Here is a 14,762-nt window from a genome sequence, read left to right as displayed (position 1 = left end):
TCTTTCTGGTTAGGATTCTGCGATTCTGCCACATTTTCCTGGATCTAATCTAACGTTTGGCTACCTGAGACCTGACAGGGCATTTAAGGCTCCCCCGTCTCGTGCTCACGTACCAGAGGTACAGCAATTCTGCGAGTGCTTGGAGATCTTGTGCGGCTTCTCCCATGAGCACCTCCGGCTCACAGCCCTCTCCAAGAGTTTCATTTTGGCAATCCCCAAGCCCCAGATGTTTCTGCAGGGAGAGTCCCTCCCATCCTTCCCAGACAGAGGCAACAATCCCTTACCCCGCCCCCACAGCCTGCGCACGCACAACTGGAAAAGGCGGGTGGGGGTGGGGGAGTGGGTGCTCCGGGAGCCACCCGGCATGCAGGGTCTGGTCTCCCAGGCCAGCCGCCACGCAACCATGCTTCACTTGCCCGTCTCCTGTCAGCAGGCTTCGTTCTCCCTTAGTACGCATGTGCAGTCTGCTCGGCGAGGAAGTTCCACGCAGAGTGGGGGCGTGGTCAAAGAAAGAACTGGGACTAACGCGCACGCTCGGACATGCGCAGTGCCAGATCCGAGGCAAAAATCTGTCGATTTGGAAGTTCGAGGAAGTGACGCATGCGCAAATCTGCATTCTGCCGGGGAAGAGGGGAGCCTGACGACTAGGAAATTTGAATACCACAGTAGCATGGAGTGTGACCTCATGGAGACTGACATCTTGGAGTCGTTGGAGGATCTGGGGTAAGAGTCCTGGTCACTTGACCCCTGAACCTCGCAGCCTCCGTTATCCGGGCCCTTCACCCTGGCCGGGCCACCTCTTCCCTCCCGGGGCCGCGCCCCGTGGCTCCTCGATGCTGCCTCCTCCCTCCCCCCACCCTCCACTCGCCAGCTCCCCCTCTCCCACCCCCTGCCTCTCATCTGCTCTTCTGCCCTGCTCCCCAGGCGGAGACTCGTCCTTCTCTGTTCTCCGCATTCGTGTCAACCTCCTGATACCTTGTGGGATCCGGTCACGTCACTAGGACTTGAGACTTGGACCTTGGGAATTTGTCAGTCATTCTTGTCGTTGTCTCCGCGTGGGCCTGCTGTTCCTCCCCAACCACCACCCCTTCGTCCCATCCATTCGGTGTTGGTTGAATCCTGGAGCCCCAGTCCTCCCTTCTCCGCCTCCTGGATGTGTTCGCTGGGATCGCCGTCCCCATTCACTCAGTTCATGTTTTGCCTAGTCACTAGGCTCTTAATCTTACTTACCCATTCCTATCCCCTAACCTTCTGCCCCTTTCCCACCGCTTATCCCCAACAATTTCCTTCAGCCCCAACCATCTTCCTCCATCTCTACCTAGCTTCAGTCATCTTTAGTAGTCAGCCCACCTCCTGTTCTCAGTTAATCAATATACATTGATGGTTTCCCCCGACTTCTTACTGCAGATTGAGACTACTTGTTGGCCCCCACTCAATCACCAAAATTTTCTTCATATTTATTTTACATCTGGTCTTGTCCGCTTCATTCCCCCGCCGATAGTTGCTAGCTTTACCGAACTCTTATTCAACAATAAATAAGCTGAAAAAGGTACTAGTTATCTTATTAGACCAATCAGATGGATGTCCAACATTAAAACTTGAGAATGAAGAAACACTCTAAATATGGTTTAAGAAACTATGTTTAAATGTGTACTTAGAGACAGCATACAAATATTCCTTTACTGCATTTGCAAAGTAACAAATTATTTATACACGTTTTTACCACCATATGATTTAGGGAGCTTATTTCCCTCAGAAGAAAAAAAAAGTTACTTCATTTGATTTTATCAGTTTGGAGTAGCTTGCTATCCTATTGGGAATTTTTGGCAAAGACAGAGATATTACTTGTTACTTTCTTTTGCTTAAAGTGTTAGTATTATCAACTTTTGTTCCTTTAGTGTTCTTTCTGAATTTGCTTGGTTTCCTTTGATGTAAAGATAAAAGTCCTCCTGAGAAATACCTATTTCTTAATGGAATCACAGACTAAATCACATCAAACCAATTAGCTAGTAAGATGTCTTATTTTACTCTTCTCTAAATATACTCATTCTACATAGATGCTCCTATTTATATGCAGTAGAAAGTTTCTTTCCAACTTTTTTTATCTTCTTGCTCAATAACTATTTTTTTCCATGCATATCTTTACAGAGTTGGGCCACCTATATAAATAAGACTACTTATTATAATATTGATGGTCATTGCAGTTCATTAGGATACGAGTTATAATGCACTTTTGAAATACACTACAGTCAGTCTTAACTTTAGAGGGCAGAGTGTTCAAGCATTAAAATGCAGCTTTGCATGGTGGTATCATTATGCTGTTGAAAGATTAACTGGAGGAATAAAATCACAGAATTTATTTGGTTTTCTAAGTATCTTAAACCCAGACCATAATCCATACTTTGGTTCATATATAGTCTTAATTCTAGATCCAGAAAACCTAAATGTCATGTCACAAAAGAGGTCAAACAGAAGATAAGACAACTGTTAGAAACTTTCCTTTGCTCATTATATTTGGAAATCTCATTTCTAATCCTGTGATATTGTTTCAGTAGCTTCCTTTTTAAAGGAAACAAATAGTGACATTCTCAAGCCCCTGGAAAACTTAAGCAGTCTTCTAAATATTATGCCAGTGAAATTATTTAAGCTTAGTGGTCTTTAAAAAATACTCTCATTTTTTTTCCTAGTTTTTGTCATTAAATCCTATAAAATAATCATTTATGAAGACTGGGTTCTAAACTTGTAATTGAATTCTTATCCAAAATGCAATACATCACAGTAGTCTACCAAGACAAACCTGACAACAGTCTACTATGCTGCTGTTTTATTTGTGCTGTCAATTCATTAAAAGTATGAAAATAAATGGAAAGTTATTGATATCTTTGTTTAACAAACCCAACTTAATGCTTGTTGATGCAATGCATCTTGTTACAGGGTATAAAGGGCTGGCCTCCTTCAGGAATGTCTTGGTTGAAGTAGGCTTCTATTGTATTCTGGCAATATGGCCCTAGACAAGTAATCATTTAACTTCAGTGCTTTCAGGCAACTCTTAGACTATATAATGAGGTGCCAAGCTACTTGCTGAATTTCATTGATTAAAGGAGTTAGTATGAAATCCCACACAAAAAAAGAAGAATTCTTACTACTATTTCATAGAATCAGAGATCTGTAGCTGAAAGGCTTTCAGAGGCCATCTTCAAGTTCTTCACTTTTTGGTAAATGAGGAAAATGAGACTCAAGGATATTAAGTGTCTTGTCCAGGGTTTCACAAGTAGTGTCAGAGGTAGGATATGAGCCCAGGTCCTCCAATTCCAGAACCATCATGCTCCTTCAATTTTTCTAAGTAGTTACTGTCTTTCTATGAAGAAATGACTGTACTCAGTATTCTACAGAAATAAAAGTAAAATGAGGCTACAATAGAAGCATGAGCATATGCTATTTTGTTTATTGAATGAGATCTTCAATGGAGAATTATGAACCCTCCAGAAATTAAAAATCTGATGTAAGGAGTGTTTTCCTTGAGGGGAGAGGATTGGAAATGACTGACTGAAGTAGCAGACTGATTTTCAACAGTATGAGGCTACCAGCTTAAATAATGAAAAACCAGTTTTTGTCCTACAACTATCAATTTGTATGTCATTGTATTTTGTTATGGTTTTCATCTACCATTAGAAGAAACATTCTATCTTAAACAACATCTGATCAGGCAGTACAAATAAATAATTAGGAATGCATCCTTACTATAATTCATAGTTTCTTCATTGCATTCATAATTTCTTCTATTACATATACCTTTTTTTAAGCCAGTTAAAATGTCTTCAGCAATTCATACCACACCCTTTGACTAACCTTTTCATTTAGTTAAGCCAAGTTGCTTGTTCACACCAAAGGGTCCCATTAAAGCTCTAACTTGTTTTGTGTGTCAGCATGAGAAACAAAGAAAAAAACCATGAAAAACTTGACTTTAGAAATTAAAAGTTCTTGCTCTTAGCTAGGCAAAGGACTGGCCCCACTAATGCTGAACCAGGACTAAGAATATTATAAGCATTTTACTAATGAAACTAAGACAAGAGTTGGACAGAAATCTTATTTCTCTGTGAGGGAAATTATGCCTCGTTCTTTTAACAGTGATGAACGATTGAAGCCCAGCTACTTTATAAACAAAACAGGATCAGTGGCTATTCTTTGAATCAAGAGTCAGGGAGAAAATTAAGCTATTCTGTTTATAAGCGGAAGACTTTGAAGTAAGGCTCCTTAGTCTCGGAGATAGAAACACTTCTAAAACTGAATTTTTGACATTATAGATTCAAAAAGGCAGTGACCTGTCCAATGGCTTTATTTTCCTGATGCAGTCTGTTAATTGCATATTTGTAATCCAAAAAACTGCCTTTCATTAAAAACTATATTTATAGTCTTCTCAGTTTCCATAGTTAACAGAAAGATAATCTTGGTTTTACCTTTGAAGTAACTAATTTTATTAAGTTGTCTATTATTCAAGTTTCAATAAATATTTTAACAACACTATATAATAGGATCCTATAATAGACTATAAAAATAAGTTGGTCCTGTGAAAAAAATCACATACTTCAGTATTTTTTATATGTGTTTTGTTTAAACTTTTAAACAAAGTCACCAAAATTGTGCCATAGAATCCTAGATGTTTAGTTGCAAGGGACCTCAAAGGCCATCTAGACCAAACTCATTTTCTAGTTGAAGAAACTAAAGCTCAGAGAGGTGAAATGACTTTCCCATGGTCTTATAGGTAATAATCAGCAGAACAGGTATTTGAAGGCAGATCCTCTGTTCAACCTGTCTTTCCTTCAGTGCCACAGTCTTATGTAACCTCCATGAAATCTTCCCTTATTTCTGCTTTTCCCTCTCAACTTTAATATCACAGTCTAACCTCTTGTTAATCAGTTTCTTACTTAACAATTTCTTGTATACACACCTCTCCTTTGTTTTCTCTCTTTGCCTCCTCCTTCCCTCAACCCCAGTAGATCTTGAGCTCCTTTAGGAGCTATTCTATGTAGCTTTTCATCTATTTACCTCTTGAACCAGACATAAAGTTGTATATAGGACCATGCAGAAGGTGTTTAATAGATTGTTAGATTGAAATGAATAGCTCTCAACCACCTTTCCTGGGCCCCCAAAAAACAGTCATGTGAAAAATGAGTAAAGTGTAGCCTCCTTTTGATTAACCAGGGAGTACGTTCCTTCATCCTCTTCCCAACCTGGCATTACCCCACTAGTAATGGACATTCACAGACATGAGGAACAATTACAGAGAAGAGGGCACAGAGTAAAGTTATTGATGGACTAGGTTGCCACTGTGATCAACCTTACCCTCTCCACCAACCCACCTAGCTCCATGACTTCACTGCTACTGCCAGTCCTTCAAAGTAGTATAATTTCCAAAACTTCAATATAGTCCCATATTTTATAATTTATATTCAAGTAATTGTTTATAGTTTTTCCAGTTAAATTTGTTTTACTTATAAATAAATGTGTTATCTGTGATTTGTTAAAAAGTTATTTTATTTATCTTAAGTATAATTTCTTTTACTCACCAGTTACAAAGGTCCTTTGTTAGAAGATGGAGCTTTGTCTCAGGCAGTTACTGGTGGAGCCAGTTCCCCTGAATTCACCAAACTCTGTGCTTGGCTTGTATCTGAATTAAGATTGTTCTGTAAACTAGAAGAAAATGTTCAAGCAACTAACAGTAAGTAACAGACCCATTTTTTAAAAGTTAACATTTATTTTTAGATGCCTAATATGAAATGAAATTTAGGCATTTTGAGTTGTTAAACCACGCTTTTCTTTGCAAATATTAGTACCCCTAGGTGGAACGAATCAGTAAAAACAGACATTTTCTAATAGAGTTGGTTTGTCATTTCCCTCGTTTTTCATATACAAGGAAACTGTCAATTTTCTTGCTTTCTATTTGGAAGCAGTAAACTTTTCCCCATACATATCTACAGAAAAGATATTTGGAAGTTAGAGTCTAAAAGAGATACTTAAAAAGTTAAACAAAAGCTTCTGGAGACTTACGTGACTTTAAAAATTACGTGATTTCATTACTGTCCAGTGGTTACTCTTTACTTTTAAATGTCTTTTGTAAGCTGAGCTGACAGGATCTAGAGACCTGTGTAAAAGCTAAAGTAAACCCAGTACAATTTCATTTAATGCTTTTGTTGGAGTATTTGAGAGAACATCCTCTATAAAAGCTTTCATTACAATAATGTGTATTACTATATACAAAGTGAATGTGTTTGGAGCTACATTATAATCTAACCCATAGAATTGAGAGGTTCTATAATGGAGGATTAGTGTAGTTTTAGCACGTACATTTTCTTCTCTGCAAATGAGATAAGAGCCTGCAACCTAACACTTTACTAGTCAAGTTTGTCTTTTTTTTCCAGAGATCGAAGCCTGCAGTGTCCAAGGCAAAGTGCCCAACCTTTATCTATATGAATTGTACAGAGTAGCACACTTTGAGGAAATCCAGTGTTTTGCATGTTTGGGATTCATAATGATTTCTGGGGATCACTTAGATAAAACTACTTCCTTTAATAGCTCTAATTGATAAAAGGAAAACAAAATATATCATTCTCAGCTGGAAGGTACTTTGGAAATAATTTAGTACTTAGATTTATTAGATTTGCTTTGAATCTAGAAATTAACCCAAATACTTATGAACCACTAATTTATTAAGTTATTATTTTTAAGTGTTTTCAGATGGTTAAAAGTATTTTAATTCATGCATATAGTTCAGGATCAGAGGGGAAAGGCGTCAGGACTGAAATGCAACCTGACTTAGAGCCAAACTATAAAATACTGGAATTTCCCCTTTTGGACAGTCTCATTTTCTTAACCAAACCTGAAAGAGGTAGCCTAACAGGGCTGTGATACAGGAAAAGATATTTCATATTCAGGCATACAATTCTCTTCCAGTAGGTTCTCTTCATCTAATCATAAAGCAGTGTTGGAAGGTCAGAATAACAGGAAGATGTGGAAAATGAGAGTTTAGCGTATAGGTGAATAGTAGCTGATACTATAGATCTGTGTGGTATATTGGGAATTTTTTTTTAGGGTAAGAAGATTCTGTACAGGTTTTGTAGTGAGCATCAGTATAGTTAAGACATAATGGACAAATTCAATTTCTGTCCCTTTGCCCTCAGTTTCATTTTGCTTCATACTATATATCTTGTACCAACATGTGATTATATGGGAAAACTGTGTGAAAGCCTTCTTGTACCATACCCCTCATAGTCTGCTCCATGCTATTGCCAAAAAAAAAAAAAGATTCTTTTCTCCACAAAGGAAAAACTCCATTATTTTGTGTTTAGTTTGGGTCAAATAGCGGTTCAGCCCTGAAGACTCCCACTGCTCTCACCCCAACTGTATAAATGAAATAAGGGACATTTAACCATTGAAAGCACTTTTAAATATGACTTATTTAATAAATTAAAATGATTCCAAATATTTGGCTTTTAGATTTAAAGCAGATGTATTGAGCCTAAGTTTAGATTACCTCTGAAATTCTTTCCAATTCAAAATGCTATGCTTTATCCTCATTTACTCTAGCCCCCAAGACTTTTTCAGGCCTGGCTGCTTTAGCTGCTGCCACTGGCTTAGCAGGAGGTAGAAATATAAGTGAGAACTAAGCAGCCCTGTCCGTTCCCTCCAACTTGGTGCCATTCCTAGCAAGAGCCAGAGTCATTATCCTACCTCAAATGTCAAATAAACATCCTAATACATAGAATTCAATGTCAGAATTTATACATGAAAGTTCATATTACGGTGTCTTAAATATTATTAAAAAACGAAAATTGCTTAGTTCTCCAATTCTTAGCACTCAGAAATTATTGAACCGTGACCTGATTGAGTGCCTCCTTATTTTACACATGAGGAAACTGATGCCCCCACCTGGAGAAGATATGCTATGTCTGACACAATTCCTATCTTTACTGTACCGTATTTGGTAGGGAATCATTAAAGTAGAAGGAAAAGAACAACATAAATTTTAATTTAGTTCAGTTAGCAAGTATTTGTTATGTACCTCACTTACATTCAGCTGTTAGATTCTGAATATATAGAAAGAGCTTAAAACATGACCCCTGACTTCAAAGTTTATAGTATATTTGGATAGAGCAGATCCCATGAAGTAATTAGAAAGCAGTGCAATGTGATATTTCAGCTCAGATATTTATTATACATGGTGCTTATGCAAGTCACCACGAGGAAAATGGCTCTTCTCTGCTAAACTAAAATAGTATAATTGAGTGCTAAATTTTGTGGTATGCACTATACATGCTGTCAACATTCAGAAGATAGAATAATAAGGGTTGGAGTGGGCAATGAATGCTTCACTGAGCTAGATCTTAAAGGATTTGGATAGGCAGAAATGAGAAGAAAGGTGATTTCCATGAAAAAGATACAACATGACAGAAAGCATTATGACTAGTGTGAGTAGAGCAAAGAATATGTATTTCAGAGTTGGGAGAAAAAAAGACTGGATAGGCATATGGAAGAATGGATTATAAATATACCAAGAAGATGTAACGTGATAGAAAATAGGGCGTCATTAAACATATTTGAGCTGGAGAGTAACATGATGAAAGTGATATTTAAGAATATATGAATTTGTGGTGTAGAAGGGGGAAGCTGGCTTCAGGGACTCCAGTTGGAATTAGTTTATATGATCTTTATTTTAGAAATACAACTATCATGAAAAATATTGTTTTGTTGTTTTTAAAGGCCCAAATGAAGCTGATGAGTTCCAGCTTGAGGTGAGTGGGCTGCTTGGGGAAATGAACTGTCCATATATTTCACTGACATCTGGGGATGTGACAAAGCGCCTTCTCAACCAGAAGAATTGCCTCCTGTTGCTCAGTAAGTTCAGGGCTACGTTTATGTAGCATTTTACATGTTCTTTGACTGATACTTGTTATACATGGGGAAAAAAACTTTTCTTTTTAAGGAAAAATATTCTTAAACTGCAAAGTGTAAGAGGATTTTAATGCCAGTGCATAGATAACATTGTTTCTTGTGTAATTGATAGTTTTTTCTCAGTTTAACACAGTGACAATTTTTTTTAACTATTAAACTCCATTCAGTGTAATTATTGTTAATGAGAGTGGACATCATTCATTCAGCATTTACTCAACATCCATTCTGTGTATTGTACTGTTAGGAACTGAGAGCATCTGAAAGAATTACAAAGAAAAAATAACTCCCCTTTAGCCTAGTAGGGATGATAATGCATGTACAGAAATAAATGCATTATATTTCATAGAAATTGCATGGGAAGAGAACACTTATGTGACAGTGCTGTGCACACAGTAGATAATAAATGTTGACTGCCAAAAAATCTAATGCGTTAAAGCTAATATATTAAAAGAGGTATACTTCTAGAAGTAGGAAAGTGATAGTTCCTCTGTATACTGCTCTGGTCAAACTACATACCTGAAATACTGTGTAAAATTCTGCGCACTACACTTTAGAAAATGTAGAAAGTGGAAAATATCCAGAAGAAGGCAACCAGATGAATGAAGAGTCTCAGATCCTTGCCCTTTAACTAGTGATGTTAAACTAAAACTAAAAACTAGAGATGTTTACCTTAGGGGAGGCTTATGGAGTGGGGATTTGAGTTGAGAGGGGAGGAAGAGGGAGATAATATCTTTCTTCTAAGTATTTGAGAGGGTATGATGTAAAAGAGGAATTAGACTTGTACCGTTGACCTTAAAGGGCAGATATTGGAGTAAAGAGTAGGAATTATAGGTTTAAATTTAATCAGCAAGTCTTTTTTAAACCTGTCATACAAAGATAAGAATGAAACAGTCTCTATTTTCATCTATCTTAACTTCAAAAACTGTTAAGAAATAAATACTGCTTAACAACTAGAACTGTCCAAAAATAGAGTGAGATGTTTTGGAAAATAGTGGGTTCCTCTCATTGAAGATCTTCAAGCAAAAACTAGATGACCATTCCTCAGGTGGGAATTCTTTTCTGTGTATGGGTTAGAATAAATGACCACTGAGATCCCTTCCAGCTCTGAAGTGAATTCTTTGTTTAGAATATATTAGAAATATTACTATTCTTTTATTCCTATGTAAGACAGATTGGATTTAGAGAACAAGACCACTTGTGAGAAGTGAATAACGTCCAGAGCTCGGATAAAAGCCAAGAGAGAAAAGAATATAATTAATGTGTCAATGTTGCCAAGAGGTCAAACAGAATGAAGAGTGAGAAAAGTCTTTTGAATTCTAAATTTAGGAAATTGTTCTTGACCTTTGAGAAAACCATTTTTAGTAGTTTGGTGGGGATAAAAGCCATATCAAAAAGTTTAGAGGAGTGAAAGGAAGTTAAGAAAGTACAGCCTAAGACCACTTATTCAAAGATGTTCACTGCAGAGATGTAGTGAAAATGGCAATAAAGATTTGTGCAGTGGCTCTAGAGGAAAACTTTTTTTTTCTTAAAAGGATGCAGAGACTTAAGTATATGGAGCCATTGGAGAGGGAGCCATTGAAGATATGAAAGAAAAATGGAATGCTTGATGTGATTAAGAATCACAGCATAGAAGAAGAATAAATGTTAGCCAGAAGAACGACCTCTACCTAAAACAATAGAAGCAAAGAAAGATAATGGTGAACTCATGTAGCTGCCAAATTTACCTTCCTTGTGCATAGATTTCATTATATCCCAATTGTTGTAAATCCCTCCAGTAGTGTCTGCACTTCTAGCCTCTCATTCTGTTTCCCTTTACTTAGTTTATACTTCCACCAGTTTGGAAAACTTGCCAACCTTGGTACATTTTTTATACTTTCCTATCTCTCTGTCTTTGTTCAACATGTTTTCTGTGTGTGAAGTACCCTCTTGAAGTGCGTGTTGAATTCCTACGCTTCTTTAAATTCCTACCCTACCCAACTCAGATTTCACCTCTAGGAAGGTCTCCATTATTGTACCCTCCCTCCACTTCAGTAATTGTCTTTACTTCCTTGAATCTCATGTAGAACTTTGTCTGTCATGTACTTCTGAATTTTATACTTTAGTTGCTTGCCATATGTGTTATATCCCCTCCAAACTATAAGCTCCCTGAGGGCAAGGGATTGTCTTATTTAAACTTTGTATCTCCTCCCAGCACCTAGCACAGTGCTCTGTACAAAATAGAAAGTTAATTTTGAATTAACTTGAATTGAAGACACAGAAGTTTTGAATGAGAAGAAGGGGAATGAGGGAACTCACACTGCATGGTCTTTATCCTCTCAGTAAAGTAGGAATTGAGGTTATTTGCTGAGAGTAAGGGAGATAAGGCTCAGTTTCATATTCAATCCAGCTTTCACACAGCTGCCATGTTTGGCTGCATGGTTTTAACCATGTTACTTCCAGTTCAAAAACTTGGTTGCTCTTCATTTTCTTTCAAATAAAATACAACTTCCTCTTTGGCATTTAAGGCCCTTCATTCTGACTCCATCCTGTCTTTCTAGGCTGAGTTAACTTACTTGCTGTTTCCTGTAAACTCTATTCCATTTTCTATACCTGTGCCTTTTGCCTAGGCTGTGTTTCAAGCCTGGAATGCTCTCCCTCCCTTTGTTTCCTTTTTAAATTTTCTAATGCCCTTCAAGGCATACCTTAAATAATGCCCTTTTCAAAATGGTCTTCCCGATATTTCCTGCTTTTTAGTCCTTACCTTTAGTTACTTTGTACTTCTTGGTATTGTCTTATCTGTGGACATATATTCCTGGCACAGCATGTTACTTGAGTCATCTTTGTTTTCTCTAGCATTTTTTTTTCCTCATATAGCATATCAGAAATTGTTATGTTAGAATATAAGGTGACTTCACTGTTAGTGAAGAAAAGTTTGTTATAAGAGAATCTTGTGATATTTTCCATTTTTCATTTTCTCATTTCCAGTATCATCCTTAACTGTTCTTGGAATAATCTGTTTTAATTTGGTACCTGCCAGACCTTTTGTGAATTTGTTTTTCTTCCTCCACTTTTTTATTTTGTAGTCCTCTGTCATCCTTAGAATCATAGATACAGATCTAGAAAAGAACCTTAGAGGATAAAACAACAGCAGGCCATATATGTTTTACACCTCACACATGCAGGAAATGGTGAGCTGGGTGAACATAGGTCTTCTAACTTAAAATTTGATGTTCTATTTTTTCTACGTGAAGTTATGCAAATAAATTTATATTCTAAACTGACCTTTAGCTACCAGCTCTTTCTAGTAGGCAAAATGATTGAGTATTTATTGGACTGAGGCAGTTTTAGGGTGACTGTTATGGCTACTGATTTACATTAGATAAACTTCCTTAGGAAATGAGCTTGTTCTATGTCGCTATTTATTTCCCCTTTTTCAGCATCCATAGCTTGTTTTAATAGGTTAAGTAGGTATTCTTTTAATAGTATATTCCAGAATTTTGCTAGGAATCACTCAAATTCATTAGTTTATATATAGCTTGTTTACTCCTTTCTCTTCTTTGAAATTCAGGACCTTTGCCATTTTCTAGTCCTGTAGTACCTCTTATTACTCTTCTTTCAAAAGTCATCAATAACTGCAAATTATAATCACCAGTTGTTTTAGCACACTAGGATGAAGGTTAGCTGGATCTGGTGCCTGGAATTCATCAAAGACAGCTAATTGCTTACTTGTTATTTTCCAGCTTGTCTTGCCTATAAAGTCCTTTTAAACATTTTGGTTCTCCCGTGCAGCCCAAGTTCTTCAAGTGTGGTTAAGTCTTAGTTTTGCCTTAATTCTACAAAACTAAAAGCACAGCCCATCTGATGTCACTAATTGGTTCTGAAATCTCTAAAGTCCCTAAAGCACAAATCAACCACCAATATTGAGTACAAGAACCGTTTGATATTTAGTACCTCATTTGGTGGGCACAGGTAGGTGGCACAGTGGATAGAGTACTGGGCTTGAAATCAGGAAGACTCATTTTCATGAGTTTAAATCCAGCCTCAGACATGTACTAACTATGTGACCCTGGGCAAGTCACTTAACCCTGTTTGCTTCAGTTTCCTCATCTGTAAAATGAGCTGGAGAAGGAAATGGCAAACTACTCCAGTATCTTTGCCAGGAATATCCCAAATGGGGTTACGAAGAGTCTGAAACAACAGAAAAACAAAACCAAATATGGTAAAATTTCAGATACCAGGAACACTTGGTGAAGTAGTTATTCTGGATAGCTGAGTGTTCTAGACAATTGAAAATGTGTTCATTTTATACTAGAATTTTTGTTTTAGGAGTGGGGTTGGAAGGTAGAAGGGTTGAAGAGATATTTTTATCATTTTCCATAGAAATTTCTCTGCAAAGAATACAATAAGCTTTTCCTTGACTTCAGGCTATCCCTATATTGTTATACAAACATCAGTTATTGTAGTGTGCTTTAAAATTTTGTAAGCTCCATTAAGGTATAAATGAAATAATTTTTCATCTTTCTATTCCTAGTGCCAAGCACAGTACATTAAATATAGAGGGCTCTTAATAGGTGTGTATTGATCTGGATACCCTCATAATATATTCAGTTACTTAGGAATTTTTGCTCTTACTTATCTCTGCAAAGAAAGGAGATAGGTACATATTTTCATCTCTTCTTGGCCATGTTTGGTTATTGTGACTTTTTGTAAAACTTTTTGTGATTTTTCTGTCTACTTCCTTGCTGCTTCTCTTGGTTTACACTTTTGATCTATTCAGTGAGTTTGGAAATGAGTTAATTTCATATAATATTTCCATATGAAAACCTTGTTATAATTTTGTCATTTAGAAGTAAATATGCTGTGGAAACTGAATAACTTTGAAGCATGAACTGAGAAATTTTTAAGCTGTTCAGAGGTCTTCTTTACTCATTCCCTGCTTCTAGTTGTGTCCTAAATAGTTAAGCTTAAATGTCCATAAACTGGTAAATGTCATGAATATTTGTTCTTTTAACGTAATATCAGAGTCCATTTACTTAAATGTCATAGATACCTTAAGGTCTTCTCATATACTCATAACTGCTCATGATATTCCTAAAGATTACTATTTGATTTGACCAATGAAAAACTAACAATTAAATGCAGTTCTAAATAGTAAGCATGATATTTCTCAAATTAGATGTGCCAAATACTTTAAAAATTTGTGGGATTTTAATTTATAGATCCCCTTTAAAATAAATAAGTAAATAAGTATAGAATATTGTACACAAATTTTTTAGAGATTCTTAAACATACAGTCTTAAAGAACTTTCCCTTAAAAATTTGACTGACCTTTTGTCTCTACAACAAGGATTGGCAGACTTTCAAAACTATAATGTCAAGATTTTTAAACTAGTTCTTCTGACCGCTCAGATTGAGGGTAAGGAGAGGGTTACTCAGTTAATAATAATTTACTAGCTAACATTTAATTACAAAGCATTTTAAGATTTATACAGCACTTTACATAGCTCTTTTGACCCTCACAGCAACCGTATGAGTTGGATGCTATTATCTATTTTAGAAATGATAAAGAGGAGTCTGAATGAGGTTAAGAGATTTACCTAATGTCTGAGATAGAATTTAAACTCCAGTCTTCTTGTTTGTAAGTCTGACACTGTATTCACAACACTGCTTATATGCTTCAGAGTTGACCTTATGCTTAGATCTTCATGTTAAGAAATAAGGGAGCAAGAAAATATTACCTAAATCTTTAAAAACTTTCACTTAGCCTAAAATCCTACGAATTAAAAGTTCATTTGGGTCGCCCTCTTTTTAAAGGTGTTCCTTTTCAAGAATTA

At 36.6% G+C, this 14,762-nt stretch overlaps 1 protein-coding gene across 1 annotated transcript in view; it reads left to right on the top strand.

Moving 5' to 3' along the window:
* Nucleotides 1-435: 435 nt before the first annotated feature.
* FAM98A (family with sequence similarity 98 member A) overlaps nucleotides 436-14,762 on the top strand; it is a 28,340-nt gene continuing 14,013 nt past the window's right edge. Inside the window, exons 1-3 of the mRNA XM_072634143.1 lie at nucleotides 436-723; nucleotides 5,571-5,719; nucleotides 8,758-8,892. Coding sequence (XP_072490244.1) covers nucleotides 671-723; nucleotides 5,571-5,719; nucleotides 8,758-8,892 — 337 coding nt within the window. The 5' untranslated portion in view covers nucleotides 436-670. The remainder of the gene's footprint in view (nucleotides 724-5,570; nucleotides 5,720-8,757; nucleotides 8,893-14,762) is intronic.

The sequence above is a fragment of the Notamacropus eugenii genome, chromosome 1 (genome assembly GCF_028372415.1).
Source record: "Notamacropus eugenii isolate mMacEug1 chromosome 1, mMacEug1.pri_v2, whole genome shotgun sequence".
Lineage (NCBI taxonomy): Eukaryota > Metazoa > Chordata > Mammalia > Diprotodontia > Macropodidae > Notamacropus > Notamacropus eugenii.
Note: the sequence above shows the minus strand (reverse complement) of the source record. Positions and strands in the feature narration are given on the sequence as shown.